The sequence below is a fragment of the Anopheles funestus genome, chromosome 3RL (genome assembly GCF_943734845.2).
Source record: "Anopheles funestus chromosome 3RL, idAnoFuneDA-416_04, whole genome shotgun sequence".
Taxonomy (NCBI): domain Eukaryota; kingdom Metazoa; phylum Arthropoda; class Insecta; order Diptera; family Culicidae; genus Anopheles; species Anopheles funestus.
Genome location: NC_064599.1, coordinates 58738007 through 58754142, shown reverse-complemented (window position 1 = coordinate 58754142; position 16136 = coordinate 58738007). Strand labels below are relative to the sequence as shown.

The 16136-nt window shown below is 42.9% G+C and overlaps 1 protein-coding gene across 15 annotated transcripts in view; it reads right to left on the bottom strand.

The window, feature by feature from the left end:
- The window catches only part of LOC125768341 (plasma membrane calcium-transporting ATPase 1), a 53699-nt gene that overhangs the window by 21151 nt on the left and 16412 nt on the right, over window positions 1-16136 (bottom strand). For 12 of the 15 annotated variants that reach the window (XM_049435839.1, XM_049435835.1, XM_049435841.1 and 9 more), the window contains 2 exons: window positions 12063-12120; window positions 1-1933 (listed from right to left, as the gene is read on the bottom strand). The exon at window positions 1-1933 is cut by the window's left edge. In XM_049435839.1, coding sequence (XP_049291796.1) covers window positions 1-1159 — 1159 coding nt within the window. In that variant the 5' untranslated portion in view covers window positions 1160-1933; window positions 12063-12120. Of the gene's footprint in view, window positions 1934-2091; window positions 2208-3676; window positions 3961-12062; window positions 12121-16136 lie in introns of those variants that run through there. The other 3 variants (XM_049435842.1, XM_049435844.1, XM_049435845.1) reach the window with 3 other exon arrangements.

Here is a 16136-nt window from a genome sequence, read left to right as displayed (position 1 = left end):
ATGGCTTCTGCTCAATCACAAACGTTTGGATGCAGAACTGAATGATAAGAATGATAACCGTCAGTACGGCAATCGTCGAACCGGCGTACCCGATCTGTATGGCCAGCTTGGTCAGCTTGGCTTGCAGCACCGACTTCTCCTTACCACCATGTCCGCCACCCTCACCACCACTCTTACCACCCTCCTCGCCACCATCGTCCGAAGTGATGGAATCAACCGTCGTCTGGCTACGGATACCCTGCGGATGGCCATGGCTGTTGTTGGTAATTTCATCCTTTGCGCCAGCTGCCTTCTTCGCCTTTTTCGCTTCCTTTTTCTTCTGCTTCGCTGCTGCCTCATGCTCGTCGACGGCTGCACCAAGCAGCGTAAAGATGATACCAGCCTGCGAGTTAACACCGACCGCCGTTACAACCATCTTGCCGCTACCCTCCATCACATGCGTACCGGAGAGTACGATCGGATCGGTAGTCTCGTTCTTCTTCACATGATCCGACTCACCGGTCAGTGATGATTCATCGATCTTCAAATCGTTACTCTGAATCAAAATACCGTCCGCCGGCAGCAGATCACCGTACTTGATCTGGCAGATGTCACCAACGACAATATCGCCAATGTTCACCTGTACCGCATCGCCACCACGGATGACGGAAAACTTGTGTTCGCCCTCGATCCGTGACTGTAAACCACGGAACTGTTTCTCCTTCGAGTAGTCATTGAATGCCGTCACGACGACCACCACAAACACCGACACCAGGATGGCTAAACCTTCGATCCATGCGTAGTGTTCTTCCTCCTCCTGCACGATCGGTTCATCGTCGTCCGCTGGTTGGTAAAATGATAATAGCAGCGAAATGATGGCAGCAATTTCCAGAATAATCAGCGTCACGTCCTGCAGTGCCTCCCAGACGAGCGTCAGGAAGGACTTGGGTGGTTTCGGCGGGATCACATTCGAGCCGAACGTTTCCCGCCGATGGTCAATGTCGGCTTTCGAGCCGCTCAACCCTTCGTTTTGTGAGGTGTACAGCTTCCGACAGATCTCCGTCACACCGCCGTACTCGTTCACCTTTGATACCGCTTCACGGCCCCGATGCTCCATGATTTCACGCAGATTCTTCTGCGTGATCTGGTACTGGGCCGGTCGTCCATCGATAGTCGCCATCTTGATGCGTTCGTTTCTACCGTTTCGTTCGTTCTACTCTGCACAGTAAACACTTCACCACTGATCTGCAATTTGTGTGTTTTTATCGATCCACTCCGCCTAATAACACCTGAACAATCGGTCAGGCTAGGCCTTTTTGGTATCACGTACTTGCTCTTAATGCACTTGCTTCTTTCTGTCTTTCGTCTGCTGCTCGAACTCGCACCTCAATTCGAACCTCCAAACTGGACCAAAAACTTAAATGAAATCAATCAAACACAAACCGCACACGCACAACTTTTGCTACTTGTTCGAGCCAACTATTGTCACGTACGTCGCGCACACACACACACACGTGTAAGGTTCCGGTTACCGAAAGCAACACACGACTGGAACACTCGCGGTCGCTGATGATGGACACCACCAGCTGCCTATGGAGGACCCGCCGTGTGAATGTCTGGACGTGCGAAGAAGCTGCTGTCACCAGAAGCTATGGCATGCTAGCATTGTCGTCAGTAACGTCATCGTATCGTGCAGCATCTGCATCATCTTCAACCAAACCCACCCACGTGGTGAAGGAAAAGGAGAAACACCAAAGCGTCGCTAAGATGCGATCCGCCAATTGTTCCGGCTGTAGGGCAGAGTGTAATTACGGGCGCAATGGATGCGACATGGCACGTTCTGTTTTCCAGCTGTGATTACTTAGCTGCTCAGCCGTTGGATCGGGGGATCTTTACCGACTCTCGTTCAAAGATCCAACTGTCCCGTCTACGGAATAAGCGTGCGTTGTGTTATCTAAAATTAAAAAAAAATACAAAATACACATTAGAACATTGTAAATCACTGATCTTTTACAGTAGAATACACTGGTATCAAAAACAATTTCCAAGACAAGAAAGTGAATTGACTTTAAGAAACTAATAGAACTACTTTGGAGTTTTCCCTTTTCGTACACAGAATGCAGCTTGCTTCCGTTAAAGCAACCGTCCAGCACTCGTAGACCGACACCTTACCGACCGAACCGAGGATGATCGTACGAACACGGCAAACGATGTGGAAGCTTCCGGTCAACTAGTGCGGTCTATTTATAAAAGTGCCCACGAAGATACTGTCCTCAGCCACGGCGGTTGGTTACCTTATTGCACTATTGCCCACCGAAATGCGCACCAACTTCCCACACCCCCGGGGGCGTTATGCTAGGGCGCGGGAAACAAACCGATAAGTTGCTCGTCCCGTAAAACAAATAACGCACTGCGGTCGTTGAAGCTCTGCACCGCCAGCCATATACGCAGGACAAGGCAGGTAACTTATCAGCAAGCCATCGCAATGTAGCGGAGAGGATGGATATCATCACCACCGCTAGATATCACATTTACAACCGTTGAGCGCACCTAACTTATCATCGCCCTAACCGGTGCGTTTAGATGAATTCATACAATACACTACATACTGCCGACATTGCTCTGCATCTTTCACCGGTGTACACCCGTGTACAGTCATTTTAAGTGCTCAAATTTCTTGCTGTTTATGATTGTTTGCTCACCGACAAAACCGTTGGTATCGTTTGACCGTTTCAGGAACAACATTCCAAGGTTTTGCTTGTGTATAGGATTAGGTTAGGTGAAGGAAGGTGTCCAGATTGTGTAACCATTGAATGTAAAGCAATTAAGGTTACAAGATACATGCAGAATGGCTTTGGTACTAGCAGGATTTTCGTAGTAAACTGTTAAAACATTGAAAAAATCGTGCTTGAAGAAAACACAATTTTCTTCAAATAAAAACTCTTCGGAAAAGATTGCGTAAAATTGCATTTAAGACTGGAGGATTCGCGAGATACTCTTTATAATTAAGGCATTTTCAAAGTGTCCACAAATATGGACAAAATACAGAAACTAAAGGCTCTGGATTTTTGTGGCATCTACATTTTGTGGAGCCAAAGTTACTATGTTACTTACACCTTAACGTCGGAAATAAGCAAAACAAGCGAGAATAGATTAAAATTAATTCCATTAACATAACGTGTTTCGTGTTGTTTTCGTATTTATCACCAGCTGACACCGAGAAAAAAAACAATCCCCATGAATGAAGTTAATCGCCGATTCTTGGTGCTTTTTCTATTGGGGCATCCTCATGATTATTGTAAAGTTTTGGCACGCACTTGAAAAATGTCCAACATTCAGTAAGATAATTTCAACGTATCATAATATTCGTATCAAAAAGCAAACACACTTAAAAGACTATCTTTACACTGCATGAACTTTGTCACGATCGTCCAAAAGCTCGTTGCCGGATACCGAAGGTACCAGGTTTTTTATGGCAATGCAGTAGTGAATTGCTTATGATAAGAGACCGGTCTCAAGTTCATCGCTAACAGCAGAAACATAATTCAAAATCACAACATCCACTTTTCGGGCTGGGTTTCGTTGCAGATGTCTGGCTCGTGTACGTAACGAGCGCCGTTAGTTTGCCGCACCCTGTTACGGTACACACTGTCATATTCACTGTTTCAGACACATGGTTCAGTAGTGACGTACTTACTCATCTATCAATTATCATGGCACTTCTGCAAGCCGTCTCCGAATACCTGCCAGATCCTGCGTAGATAATAACCTATCGCGTTATTACCGGATCAGGTATGTTGCCGAAATGTAAGCTACCCGAAGTTTTCGTCTAGTGGCGAACAGCTCACCGACACGTCTGTAGCATTCAAAGCGCTACCCGCACGATTTTAACGATCGCTTCCATAAGCTCGGATAGTTTCGCATCGGATCAGTGCTTCATCGGTGTGGCGTCATCAAGCTTGCCCACTCAATAAAGCAAAACCGGAACGGCAAAAGAACGGGCTCTCAGCACAAAATCGTTCTCTCTTACGTCATCGACATCGATCACCATATAGCTGAGCAAGCTCGTGATACCTGTGGTCCTTTTTTGGCATCCCCCGAAGACAACTGCGTATGGACAAAACAACTAACTATTCGGTAGGTGATTTACACCTTGCGCATATTTTATCTTAGATGTTTCTCTGTGGTGGTTAAAGTCGTTTATCCCTTCCACGGCAACAAACCAGTGTATAGAATTGTGTGGCAACTAAGCTGTAATAAAAACTCACGAGAACTTCACGAGAAGTTCTCATCGAAGCTCTCCACGCCGTGCATACACGAATCGATGGTTTTTAATTATAATTCCACAGCGAAGATTGAGCTTTACAAAAAAAATCCCAGAACATTTCGTACATTGAATTTTGCGCGCCGCGAGATTGGGACTGTGATGAGGAAACAGCCAGAGCCCACCGTCGGAAACCGGTTTTGCATCATATATTTATGCATTCCCCGTCTTTACCCTTCAGTTCTCCCAAGATACCCCGTTTTCCTTCTACCGCCACCGATGTGGAGCTGAAACCTGTCCGGCAGATATCTGCTTGTCCACCTACCACCGGAAAGCGAGCTTCCACCTCCTTCTCTGACCTTCTCTTTCGGACACCTTCCTAGTTGTCGCTATGCTCCAAAGGTACGTCCTTAACGTGCAAAACGGAATCGCAACACCGGTCACTGGCAAACCCCAGGGCGATGCTTGTCTTACTACGAGTTGAGTGTCATTCGTGGCGTGAAACATGTTTGCATGGTAGGTTTTGTGTGCTTTCGATGCCCTGTTGTGTGCAATAAACCATTCGGTCATGGCCGTGTCATTCTTGCCGTCGAATTCTTGCGATATCGCTGCTGAACCGCAAAGGTCACTGTTGGTCCAAAACATGTTTTTGATACATTCCAATTTCGGTTAGAAATGGATTTGTTGCTTTTTAAAATATGGAGTTTCCAATCAAACTTCAGGAATTGTTAAACCTTTGCTATTGTTTTAACTCTCATTGCGTGAGATTGCTAATTATGACCTAATACTAATAATTAGAGAATAGAACATTTCAATTCCCATCAGATGGCGCCACGGGTGACAGTTCTTACTTAAACGAGGCGCTAACTTCAGATACAAGTATGACGGAAATAACAATGGACATATGACATATTATTTAAAATCCAATGTCTTTTCAATGATAATGACTTCAAAAACCTATTCTTTATCATAACTTGTTTTCAATTACATCGCATTATAAAAGATATTGTGACAGATAAGTACGCCGATAAGTAAACCAGAAACTAAGAGGTTAACGTCGGTGTTTACATCATTCAATAGGGTTTAATTTGTAAATTAGATTATTTCAAACCGTTTTATTTTATCTACTTCTAGCGATAAGCACCAGGTGATTAGACGGCGATAAGCTGGTATCAGTACCGCAGAAGACTGTTTTATGAAATTGAACAAGCAATGAGATATTACACTTTGCAGCAATCAGCGACCGGTATATGAAGGTTGCAAGACTAAACCTAGAGTAAAGGAGTTCCATTTCTTATCACCTACAATCAGTCTAGTCGATTAATCAAACTCATAATAAGCTGATATATGATGTCGACATAACTTGCCGTCTTTGAAACAAATGATGTAATGTACAACTGAAGCAAACTGTTCACCTGAACGATATAGCATTGTTTGTGGTGAGTTTATCTTCTTAAGTAAATTATTAAACTAAGTGATTGATTTTACCGCCTTTTTCTTTAAGGGTCAAGATGTACACAGACAACACGAATACACCCGTCGCCTCGGTCAAGAGCAGCTTCACGACAATCTGTCGCCGATGATTTGCGTACATTTTATTGCAATGCCTGCAGGACGTCGTCACTAATGACTTCATTAGAAATGCTTTGTAGATACAAGTGCATCTCGAGACGTGGAGCGGGTTTCGACAACCTCTACAGCTTGCGACATAGCGATGGACGTGATGAGCGTGAGACACCACTTCCGATAATAATCTCCGAACAGGCAAACATTTCAATACTATCCATTTCCATCGGCCATTGGCTACTGTCCCTCGTGGACAACCTTCTCCAACACGGCGGAGGTAGTCCGTCCAAACCTTACCGTTTATTAATGAACGTCACACATTTATGCAGTTCAGGTTTTTCTTCACCAACGTGCACCGTGTGTTCATTTGCAAATTCCAAGCTCCAGTTCGTACGGAACGTGGTGCGTTTTGCGCACAAAACGGCATCGCTCGACGCATTTCTGATATGCAATGCAAACACAAACGGTTTGCACGCTACACTACACCTCGGCAATGGTATGCAAATGTCGATTCACTGTGATGAACCGACACCGACGGTGAGGTGACATTTACGTTGAGCTGATGAGCGCGCAATCGACGCTATGCGTCGAGGCAACGTTCGCTGCAAAGTACGAACTATTCGCTCCGGGGCGGTGCAACTCCACCAAGGGCTACAGACATGATTCACATGTTTACATTTGTTGCTTTTGGTTTAGTAATGAGTCACTTCATATGATATTATAAGCTCATGAAAAATGTTTCATCGCGATAAGATCACATGCACACACTTCCGTTGAAAACCAAAACAAAAGGCAGGAAAAAACCTTGGTGATACATAAACATTCAGTCGAAGAAATTACAATGCTCGATGCTCTGAATGTCCAGAGGAAAATAATAGCAACGACACATTGATTGTAGAGACATCACACAACATCTTTGTACAACTATTACATTACCATGTTGCAATTGAAGTATTTGAAGCAAACTAACATCCATTCCAGCGATAAGGAATAACACGAGGACAAGAGACGCCTAGTCTCAAGGATGTCGAGCTTGAGTGGCAAAAACTCGCAAACATAATGTTGATAGCCGATAAGCACACCATTTCTCAAACAAACTAGTCTAGCAAAAGCCGAACAAGTTAGACGTTTAGTGTACTCCAGGTAAAACCCTCGAAACACTGATAAGCTATAAATTGAAACAACTAAATACGCTACCACCATGCATCCAAACCTGGAAAAGTACATCACGGCAGAAGTAATCAAGCTAGAAATAAATGGTTTTTTATTATTAATTGTCATTGGCACCAATGCAATCAGTAATTATACGATAATTACCCACCGTAATTGCCGAGTTCCTGCAAACCGCAAAAAAGGAACCATATCGACCGCTAAAGTAACGGCAAAATTTCCCTACGTGAATGTTATTCCCTGATATCTGTGCACATATCATATCGATCGCTGCAATTACTCAATGGCGTACCCAAAGCCAAACAAAATGTTTAGTACAAAAACGAGGTCATGAAAATGTAAATAAGGACGAGCAAATATGATTTTCTAACGTAATTCTCTTTATTTTCTCTTTTGGATCAATATTTTGATATAAATAGACAACATCATTGAACACATGGTGTTTAGACGTGTGTTTTATAGAAAACACTACCAGAAAAGATCTAAAAAAAGGGTTCTAACTATCGAAAACAAAACAATCTCTAACTAAAGCTTGCCCAAAATGTATTCACTGACCGGGGTCACGACTGGCAGTAAATAATACTACTTGAAGAGGAGATTTAGTTTACAAAACAACTTACGTCTACCGTAATTGCCGGCTAGGCCAACAGCAACAACAAAAAAGCATCGTAAAATGCATAGATACGGTCACCGCATAGTGTTGCAGGTGGTTGCAATCGTAAATGCAACCGTTTCAATCATAACCCGCGCGCACTGCCACTAGCAAATAGGTTGTATGGCCAAAGTGACGAACCTAATTGAGGGTGCTCAAGGACGCAAGGGAGTCAAAAGCGGCGTGTTTTACTAATTAACAAATTTCCACTTGAACGGCTCACGATGGCTGAGCCAATGTTTTGGAGTTTTAGGTGTTACAAAGTATACATTTTACGAATCGACATATCTCTAATGTATGCGAATGCTACTCTCCTACAAATACCGTGAGTGACGCAGTGATCTTCGAAACCAGATATTCGCTAGTGTCACAGCTAAGCGAGTGAGTACACGAATAACAAAGCAATTTTTTGAGGTCCAACTATTCAAACACACACGCATATGACACAACATTAGTCGTTCGTATGATTTTGTTCGCTAGTTAACCGATAACAACAACACGGTATGCCAGCGGCCGATAATTAACTCTGTACTTCCAGCCATTGTTTGCATATTGTTGTTTCACCTTGGCACGAACAGTTTGACTATACACTGTTGTGTCGTTGAAAATTGGCAGCACCTCGTCGCGTTAACGTAAATCGCACCAAAGCTTCCCCTCTTGGAGCCAACCATGCGTGCAATTGCGAACGGGGGATGATGATGGCCTCAGAAAAAAAGTCATTTTTAAATTCTATGTTTTTTTGTATTGGACGTACCCAGCTGGGCACAAAACAGTGAGAGAGAATTTTTGTTGAAGCTGCTAAGTTTAACTTCAAACCACATCAAACGTACAAACAGTGTCCATTTTGAAGATTTTTGCCGAGCATACCCCGAGCAAATGAAGAAATAATTCAAATTCCACATGCATCACACGCTACTCTGAAACCATTTCACAGAGACACGAACATTACGAGTTCGTCTGTGTGCGGAAAACGCTACCCACAACATGATCCAGCGTTCCTGGAGGTGGACAAATTGTAGCAAAAAAAAACAGGTACGTTTTATATTTACTTCGCATGTTGCCCAGCACCAAAGGTACGTCAATGTACGCGGATAAACGTCACCGGCTGAAAATGAAACAAGAAACCAAAAGCACTTCGTAGCGTCACTGTTTGTCTCCAAACCAGGGCGCGTGCTTGTCGAGATAGAAAAAAAAGACGACCTGCTCGAGCCTTGCCCAGTACAGGTAGAAAAATGAAACATGGTAAGTATGTTAGAAAATGGAATGTACCAATGCTGGAAACAACGCATATAGATGGCGTTAGTGAGCTTTGCGGTTAAGTGCGTTACAGAGGGCCTCAGCAGCAATAGGCAACTCTACGAAATAGCCATCACGATGGACGTTACGGATGCGGGTACACGCGAACTCCAATTCCTGGCCTGGCCGTCAAACCAATAACACAATCTGTCACACGAAAGCCGCAGCAGATGTAATTCTTGACATTATCTCCAACATTGGAGGAGTGCGATAGGGTAAACGCTAGCAGGAAATCTCTCGGGGGGGAATTTCCGCGCGCCCATTGCCCGACTTGCGAGTGATCACAGATGAACAATCGCGAATGATTTTTGTCGCGTTCGCAATGTGTGTTAACGTTGCGCTGCTTAACTGATGCACTGGGTGATGTGGTTTGTCAATCTGTTCGCGCTTCACTTCCCGCCAGCCACGGTGCAAAGAAGACAATACGTGCGAGTAGCGTGCGATTTCGCGCGTTTAAATCTGAGGAATGCAACGCTAGTTGACAGTACAGTAGTTAAACGCTCGCCAGCACAAACGCTACAACAATGCTGCCGATTAATTATCAGCTTGCTAGCGCGATTGGAATGACGTCGCCGGTGTCTGATGACGTTAGCCTGCTACAATCGGTCGCGCTGTAACCGAATCGCAGCATTACTAAGTCAGCTATTTTAATTGAACCATCACCATCACCCGATTATCTGTATGGCGTACCGATTTAGCAAAATCGTTTTGTGATCTTTTAACCAACACGGTACTCTGCTCCGCTGCTAAGTTATGTCTCTTAATTGCCAGCAGGTTGCGAACGAGTTCTAGCCCTAAAACAAAAAAAAAAACAAGACATAAATTACCAGTATTGTACGTTTTACATATACGTCTTACGGTTTTTCACTCCCATTTACACCCGTCCAGTGTGTTGCAGCGTAACGAAGCTTTTGCTCTGGTTAGTTTCACCATCCATATACCTGCACTCGCACTGCTTCTCGCAGCATCGGAAGTCCCGGGACCAGGATAACAAATTTGTAATTTAAATCCCCGTTCGCTAATATTTGTCCGATAAATCAATTGCCGCACGAGAAGCAGCGTACCCAAACCGGACAGTAACGGTCAGTAATATGCCGCCCTAGCTCTAAGGTTGTACGCGCGTAGATGCTTTTTTTTGTAAATCTACGCTCCATTATCCAGACTATAAATACAGCGTAAACCACCCGCGTGCGCGTTATGGTGGAACTACTGCAAACTAGAAGTCAAAACAAAATGAACGTTCCTGTGCTCTTCCTTTCGGTACTACTCTACGAGATACAGATCTCCTCTTTTTTTACCATTCCAACCAACCCAAAAAGGGAGGATGAAAATGCTGTTCGCTAGCTGGCGTCCAATAAACCTTCAGAATAGAACCATCGCAATGTGTCTAACTGCGGGGGAGGAGATGATCCGCGACTACCGAACGAAGACGGGACCGAGTGCAGAAGAGGGTCGTAAATCTGCAAACTCAACTATGTAGGAGCTCGATCGGATATTGCAGGTGGTGAAGTTAGCCGTCTGCTACAACTACGGTCTTATCCAACATCTGTGCACCATTCGTTAAGTTCCGTGCCGCTCATCCTGGGACCAACCCACACCATGAGTCGTCGACCTCACACACCGGTGTGTCTGCCACATAACAATTCACGTTGGAAAATCTTCTCCCACAACGCGCGAAACTTTGCTTTTGTAGTCCGTGGAATTTCGAGAGCACGACGGCCCCCGGAGTTATTGCTGGTGGTCCATGTGTCCAGAAATAGGATCACGGACTGTCAGAACTCGGTATCTTCACCACCGCACACGTCAGGAGCAGTTTACCACAGGCAAGTCTCAACAGCTTGAATCTTGGATAAAAAGAAAACAGAGAGCACTGGCTCCACTATTCCATTGAAAAACGGCACAACACTGTACACGTTTCCGAATATTCACAAACGTCCCACAAGATGATTCAGTTTATCACAGCTCTGAAAAAGATTAAGCACATTAAAAGGGCTTGTCGAACTAGTTTACGTCTATCTAAATATAGATGCATACATTTAGCTCGAACATTCGATGGCCATAATTTGCTCCCAACTTCTTTGCATCCCAACCGATTCGCATCTTGTCGATCGATGAACGATCTGCAATTCTCTGTGTAGCATGATCCCTGTCTAACCGTGCGGAGGACGGGTTTCATCAATGTCTGTACCTTCTTGGGTCTTTATCTATTTCTTTTTTTGGGGGGAAAGCGGATAAAAGTGCGGAGCAAAATATTGTTTGGCAAAGGGTATCAGTGTACTGTTGCACCTCTCCCCCTTCGCTGGGAAGTTCCATCCGGTTCCTCTTCTTGTCCGGTGAAGGTAGCGCAGTACGCAGCTACCTTTTGCGGACCGATATAGATGAATGTTTATTAAACTGGTCGAGGTTACACCCGATTGTTTATCGGAAAGCAAACCGCGTGTTCAATAGAAACGCTAACAAAAAAAAAGCGAAAGAACACTAGTATTGGTGCCAGTAAGCAGTCCCCAGTGACTTCCCTTCAAGGTTTTCATCCCCATCCAATGTACCGTGGAAGGGGAAGGGGGGCTGGATTTTATTGGACGTGTCTATGGGGAACGTTGCTCACGAGTGTCTAGTGGCAGGATTTGGCAGCAGTTTCGAAGGTACGGGAAAGAATAAACATTTGCCATTTCCTCAGCACCTAATAGGGGGTGCAACACCGTACGTTCGATACCTTCCGCCGGTTAATCCCCAGGATATGCACACCATGGATTAATCGAATCGATCGGCCGTAACATCATCCGTCGATTTCCCACTCAATTAAATAATGCTGGCATATTTCCATCTGCTTCCCAGTCTGCTCGGAAACCAATCGACGAACCGCGCTTCTCTATTACGGCATCATCATATTGCTTTGGATTTTAATTTAGCTTTCGTTGGGGATTTCGCAACCAAAACCTTTCCCAACCGCAAGTTGATATTACATGGATTTGTTATGATCAGTCTCGTATAACTTTATTTCTTCGTGCGAACTAATGATTTTAAGTCGATCATAGGTTGATTAATATCGTATAATTTGCCTCTGAAGAACGATCCAAAGTACCTTTTAATCCTTAGTTCATATTACATTAAGTTTCGCTTTTCTTTTTTACTTACCTCACATTAGAATTCATTAGAAATCATAGTATTTGAAGCGACGATTGTGCGGGCAGATCTGCAAAAAGTAAAAGAGAAATTAGTAATCAGTTTTATATAAAACAAATGACTCTTTGCACAAACATTCTATTTTTATACATCCACAACCTCAAATCCAATATCCAATGGATATGCTTCCAACGGAAGCGTACAGTTAATTGATGATGGATTAAATAATAACTTAACCTCTACTGGTGCTACTGTTATCAAATGTTGACCTTGTGGATATCATTCTTCATTGGTCACACCTAGTACACGGGAAAATACCGCTGCCGTGTGAACCGTGTCCAGTTGGATGGAACACAACACAAAAACGCGAGTAAAAGCTGAGTATAACTCAATGTGTCAGGTTCTACAAATGCTATATTTATTCCACCACCTATTATCCCAAACAACGTCATCGACTCCAACCAAACTGTACCAGCAATTGGAAACAAAGCAGAAGTGAAAGCGTTATTATATAATTTTGCAATCGCGATATTAGGTTCCCCCCACACAGAGGTCCAAATGGATCTCGTTCAATAATGGAAATCCTTCTTTTGGACGCAAAAAGGAATCGGGAGCGGGGAGTGAACTCATTCTTCTTGCTGGTTCCTTGGAATGTTAGTGTCAATTTCAACGTTGTGTGCTACATTAATACGCGTTTCCTTTTTGCCAGGCTCAAGTGTGGCAGTGTAAGCTGTAATTTGAGACGAGAATAAATCGTCAAGCTCCATTAATCTATCGCGTATTCGCATGCCAGCGTGGCGTGAAGGATTTTTATTGAGATTCAATGACCTCAGTAAAATTGAAAACCGACTTCCAATACATTGTTTTTCTTGGAACCATAGAAAACCCAATGTTGCAAGTCACAAATAGCTTCACATGCAAATTGGACAAGAAATACATAAGCATGAGCTCTCTCAGCATTAAGCGCGTGTTATACCTTCACTATTGAGTACCGTGACTCATGTCGTGATTTGTTTGCATAAACAGATGGACGCATCATATGGCTAGAGAGCCCTGATAGTGTAACGTTCCCATCGGCTCAACTAATCTGGGAACTGGGTCCATATGACCGGTGACGGGTATACTGCAATGGGAACCCTTCGTGACGTGTTGTCGTCCGGGTTTTGCAATCCTCATGACCTCAATGTCCGTTTTGCGCGATGATGTGGTGCAAATTAATTGATGACGTTCATCCGAACTCAGTAGCACTGTATCGTTAAGTAGAGCAGTCATCACCGTAACGTTGCGAATGACGTCACGATTTCTTCGCTACCTGCTCTACTTGGAATAGCGCACACTTTCGACACGAGTCATCGACATGCCGTAGGGTCAGTCATGCGCGACTGACACTCCTATACATCGAGCCGTACCGGAAGCAGTTTTCTTTTACATTTTGCTTCTGTTCTTATTTTCTCCACCGCTCTGTCTTGAACCGGGGCAGTATTCGTGTCAGGTCCGCTGCTCCACCATAGAACAAACGCTTTACACCGGCTTTGCTAAATGGGCGATAAACGATCGAGTAAGTAACTGTTCAACGCAGAATAGTTATCGATATTTTACACCAATATCGGTGCGTCAGTAGACGAGCGGTATCATACCAGTGTCTATGGACAACGTTTTACGTAGCAAAGAAGTTGATAATTAGTAATCAAGTTTAAGGCTTTCAAAAGTGACAACAAAAAGCATTAACATGAGTTTTAGCAACATGTTAATTGAAACATCAAACACAAAATTCAAATATAGAGAGAGAGCGCAAAGATTATTTTGTGTTTATTTTCCTATCTTTCTTTAGTTTGGATCGTCTAAATCGTCTAAAACCGATAGTGCTAAAATTAAACCACCACAACAAAGCAAATAAAACCGCATTCGATAAAACGAAACAAAAATATTGCAAAGTTATTAGTAACTTAACGAAAAACAAACGTGATAGACATTTTTACCAAGTCGTGCGTATTGCTAATTACCTGATGTATATCAATACTCTAAGGTCATCGTTTTCTAGTTGAAGTATCTGTTTTTATTTTATTCTTAATTTTCGAATGTCCGCTAACCGAATCGGAATGATCTGGTAGCAAAAGGTAATACCCAAACCCAAATAATCTAAAACAACAAAAAACACCCTTGGCGTGACATAGCACACTAATCAAACGTTGACCACAGTATAGAAGGCAAAGGCGTCGTGTTTCGTGCGTTTAAGTTTGTTTGTTTGTTTTTTTCTTTTTTGAAGATACGTTCAGAAATAGGACTCATTTCTCAGCGACCTGACATTCACTCGTAGATTAACGTTCGTTTCGTTGAGTAGTAGGACTTTTTTTTGTTGGTATTCTTACACATGAAAGCGATCAGAATAATTAACCATCGGTCGTTCACGTCGTGAGGAGTTGTGGAAATTGGGTGCCATATAGCAATACTTAACGTGCAACATAGAAAATACGATTCCAAACGTCTAGAACGTGTATTAAAACATCAAAGACTCAGTGAAGTGGAAAAAGTGTCGATTGAAAGAAATTTGAAACTAAGTTTCAAGCTTTTTACCGAGTTTAGGTGAGAATAAATTCTTACGATTTCATTTAGCATTAAACAGGAGTTTATGAAAGTATTCAATTTACAATAATAACTCTATAACTATTTCCTTTGTGTTATACGTAAACTTATTAGTAAACTACTAATAATCTTTTCTTCGTACGTAATCAAAACAGCTAACGTATTATGCTATTTCATTACAATCAATAAAAAAAAAACACCCCGTTATCGATCCATGTCATGGCCACGTTTATGCTATCTGGAAACTATTACGTCAACAGCGAGCACCGAACGTGGTTTGTTCTGCGACATTTGCCATACGGTCGTGCGGAAACATGTGCTCAGATCAAACCAGCACAAGCATAAACAAAGCATATAAACAACTGCATTGTGCCCGCATTCTTCAACCCTTCTCCAAACTCTCACTCTTTTTCTGTCTCGTCGCGCTCAACTATACATCACTCCGAAGACTCATGTTTGAACCTCGTCGAACCGATAAAATCGTAACACGATCGGGGGCCCCAGATGTTTTCCAATCAACTACACCAAACACACACACGTACAGCGCAACCGAACACACACACGCAGCTCTCACACAACTGCACGTGCCAAAAAATGCATCGATGCGGAAATCCGTTTCATCTATCGATCTTCCAAAAACGTCCGGTGATTAGGTTTTAAAACGTGCGAAAACCATATCGGTGGACGAGTAACAAAACACGTTAATCGCAATTCGCACGATGCCAGTGCGTCGTACTCTACTAGAGAGCAAAGGTGTAACGCGTTATGAAGGGGTTTTCGAATGGCGATGAAATGTATACTCCAACTAACTCATCCACAGGGAAACTCCTTTCCCATATCACAGGAAGTTTACGTACTTGTTACGCACGGTTTATGCAATAGACGCGTCATATGTTCGGCAGGCCTTTAGAAGGAAACCACGGGTTAATATCATTTAAAGGTTAATGGTTTTTTAAATGCGGTGATTGTTAAATTGCCATCCTCCAAGTGATTATTGCCATTTTTAATGTATTCGCCCTTTATTAAAGGTTTTTCATCACTATCAGTTTGATTGGCTCTGGAGTGATTTATTTCCCATTTACATACGTAAGAACAAGGGGATAAATCAACATTAAAACATATTGGTAACCAATATAGGTGATGCTATCGTCTTAAGCTTTGAGCTTTCTAACTTCAAGTGTTGGAGACCCCTATACTAGGTAGCGAACAACTCATCTTGGGGACTATCTGTAACAAAGATATATTTTTATTGACTTTTCAATTCATACTTTCTTTCTGCTTCCAAGCTATAAAACTTATTGAACAGCTGACTAAGCTAAGCACTCAGTCATTAAATAATAAATTTTGTCTTAGAAATCTCATTTGTATGCCATAAAACATGATGCTATAAACTTTTGCGGTTGTGCTATAAACATGTATAATCTTGCTGTAAGCAATAAGAACCACGAAATAAAACTAAAAAAAAGATAAAATTAACAACAAAAATAATTAAATTATTAAAAA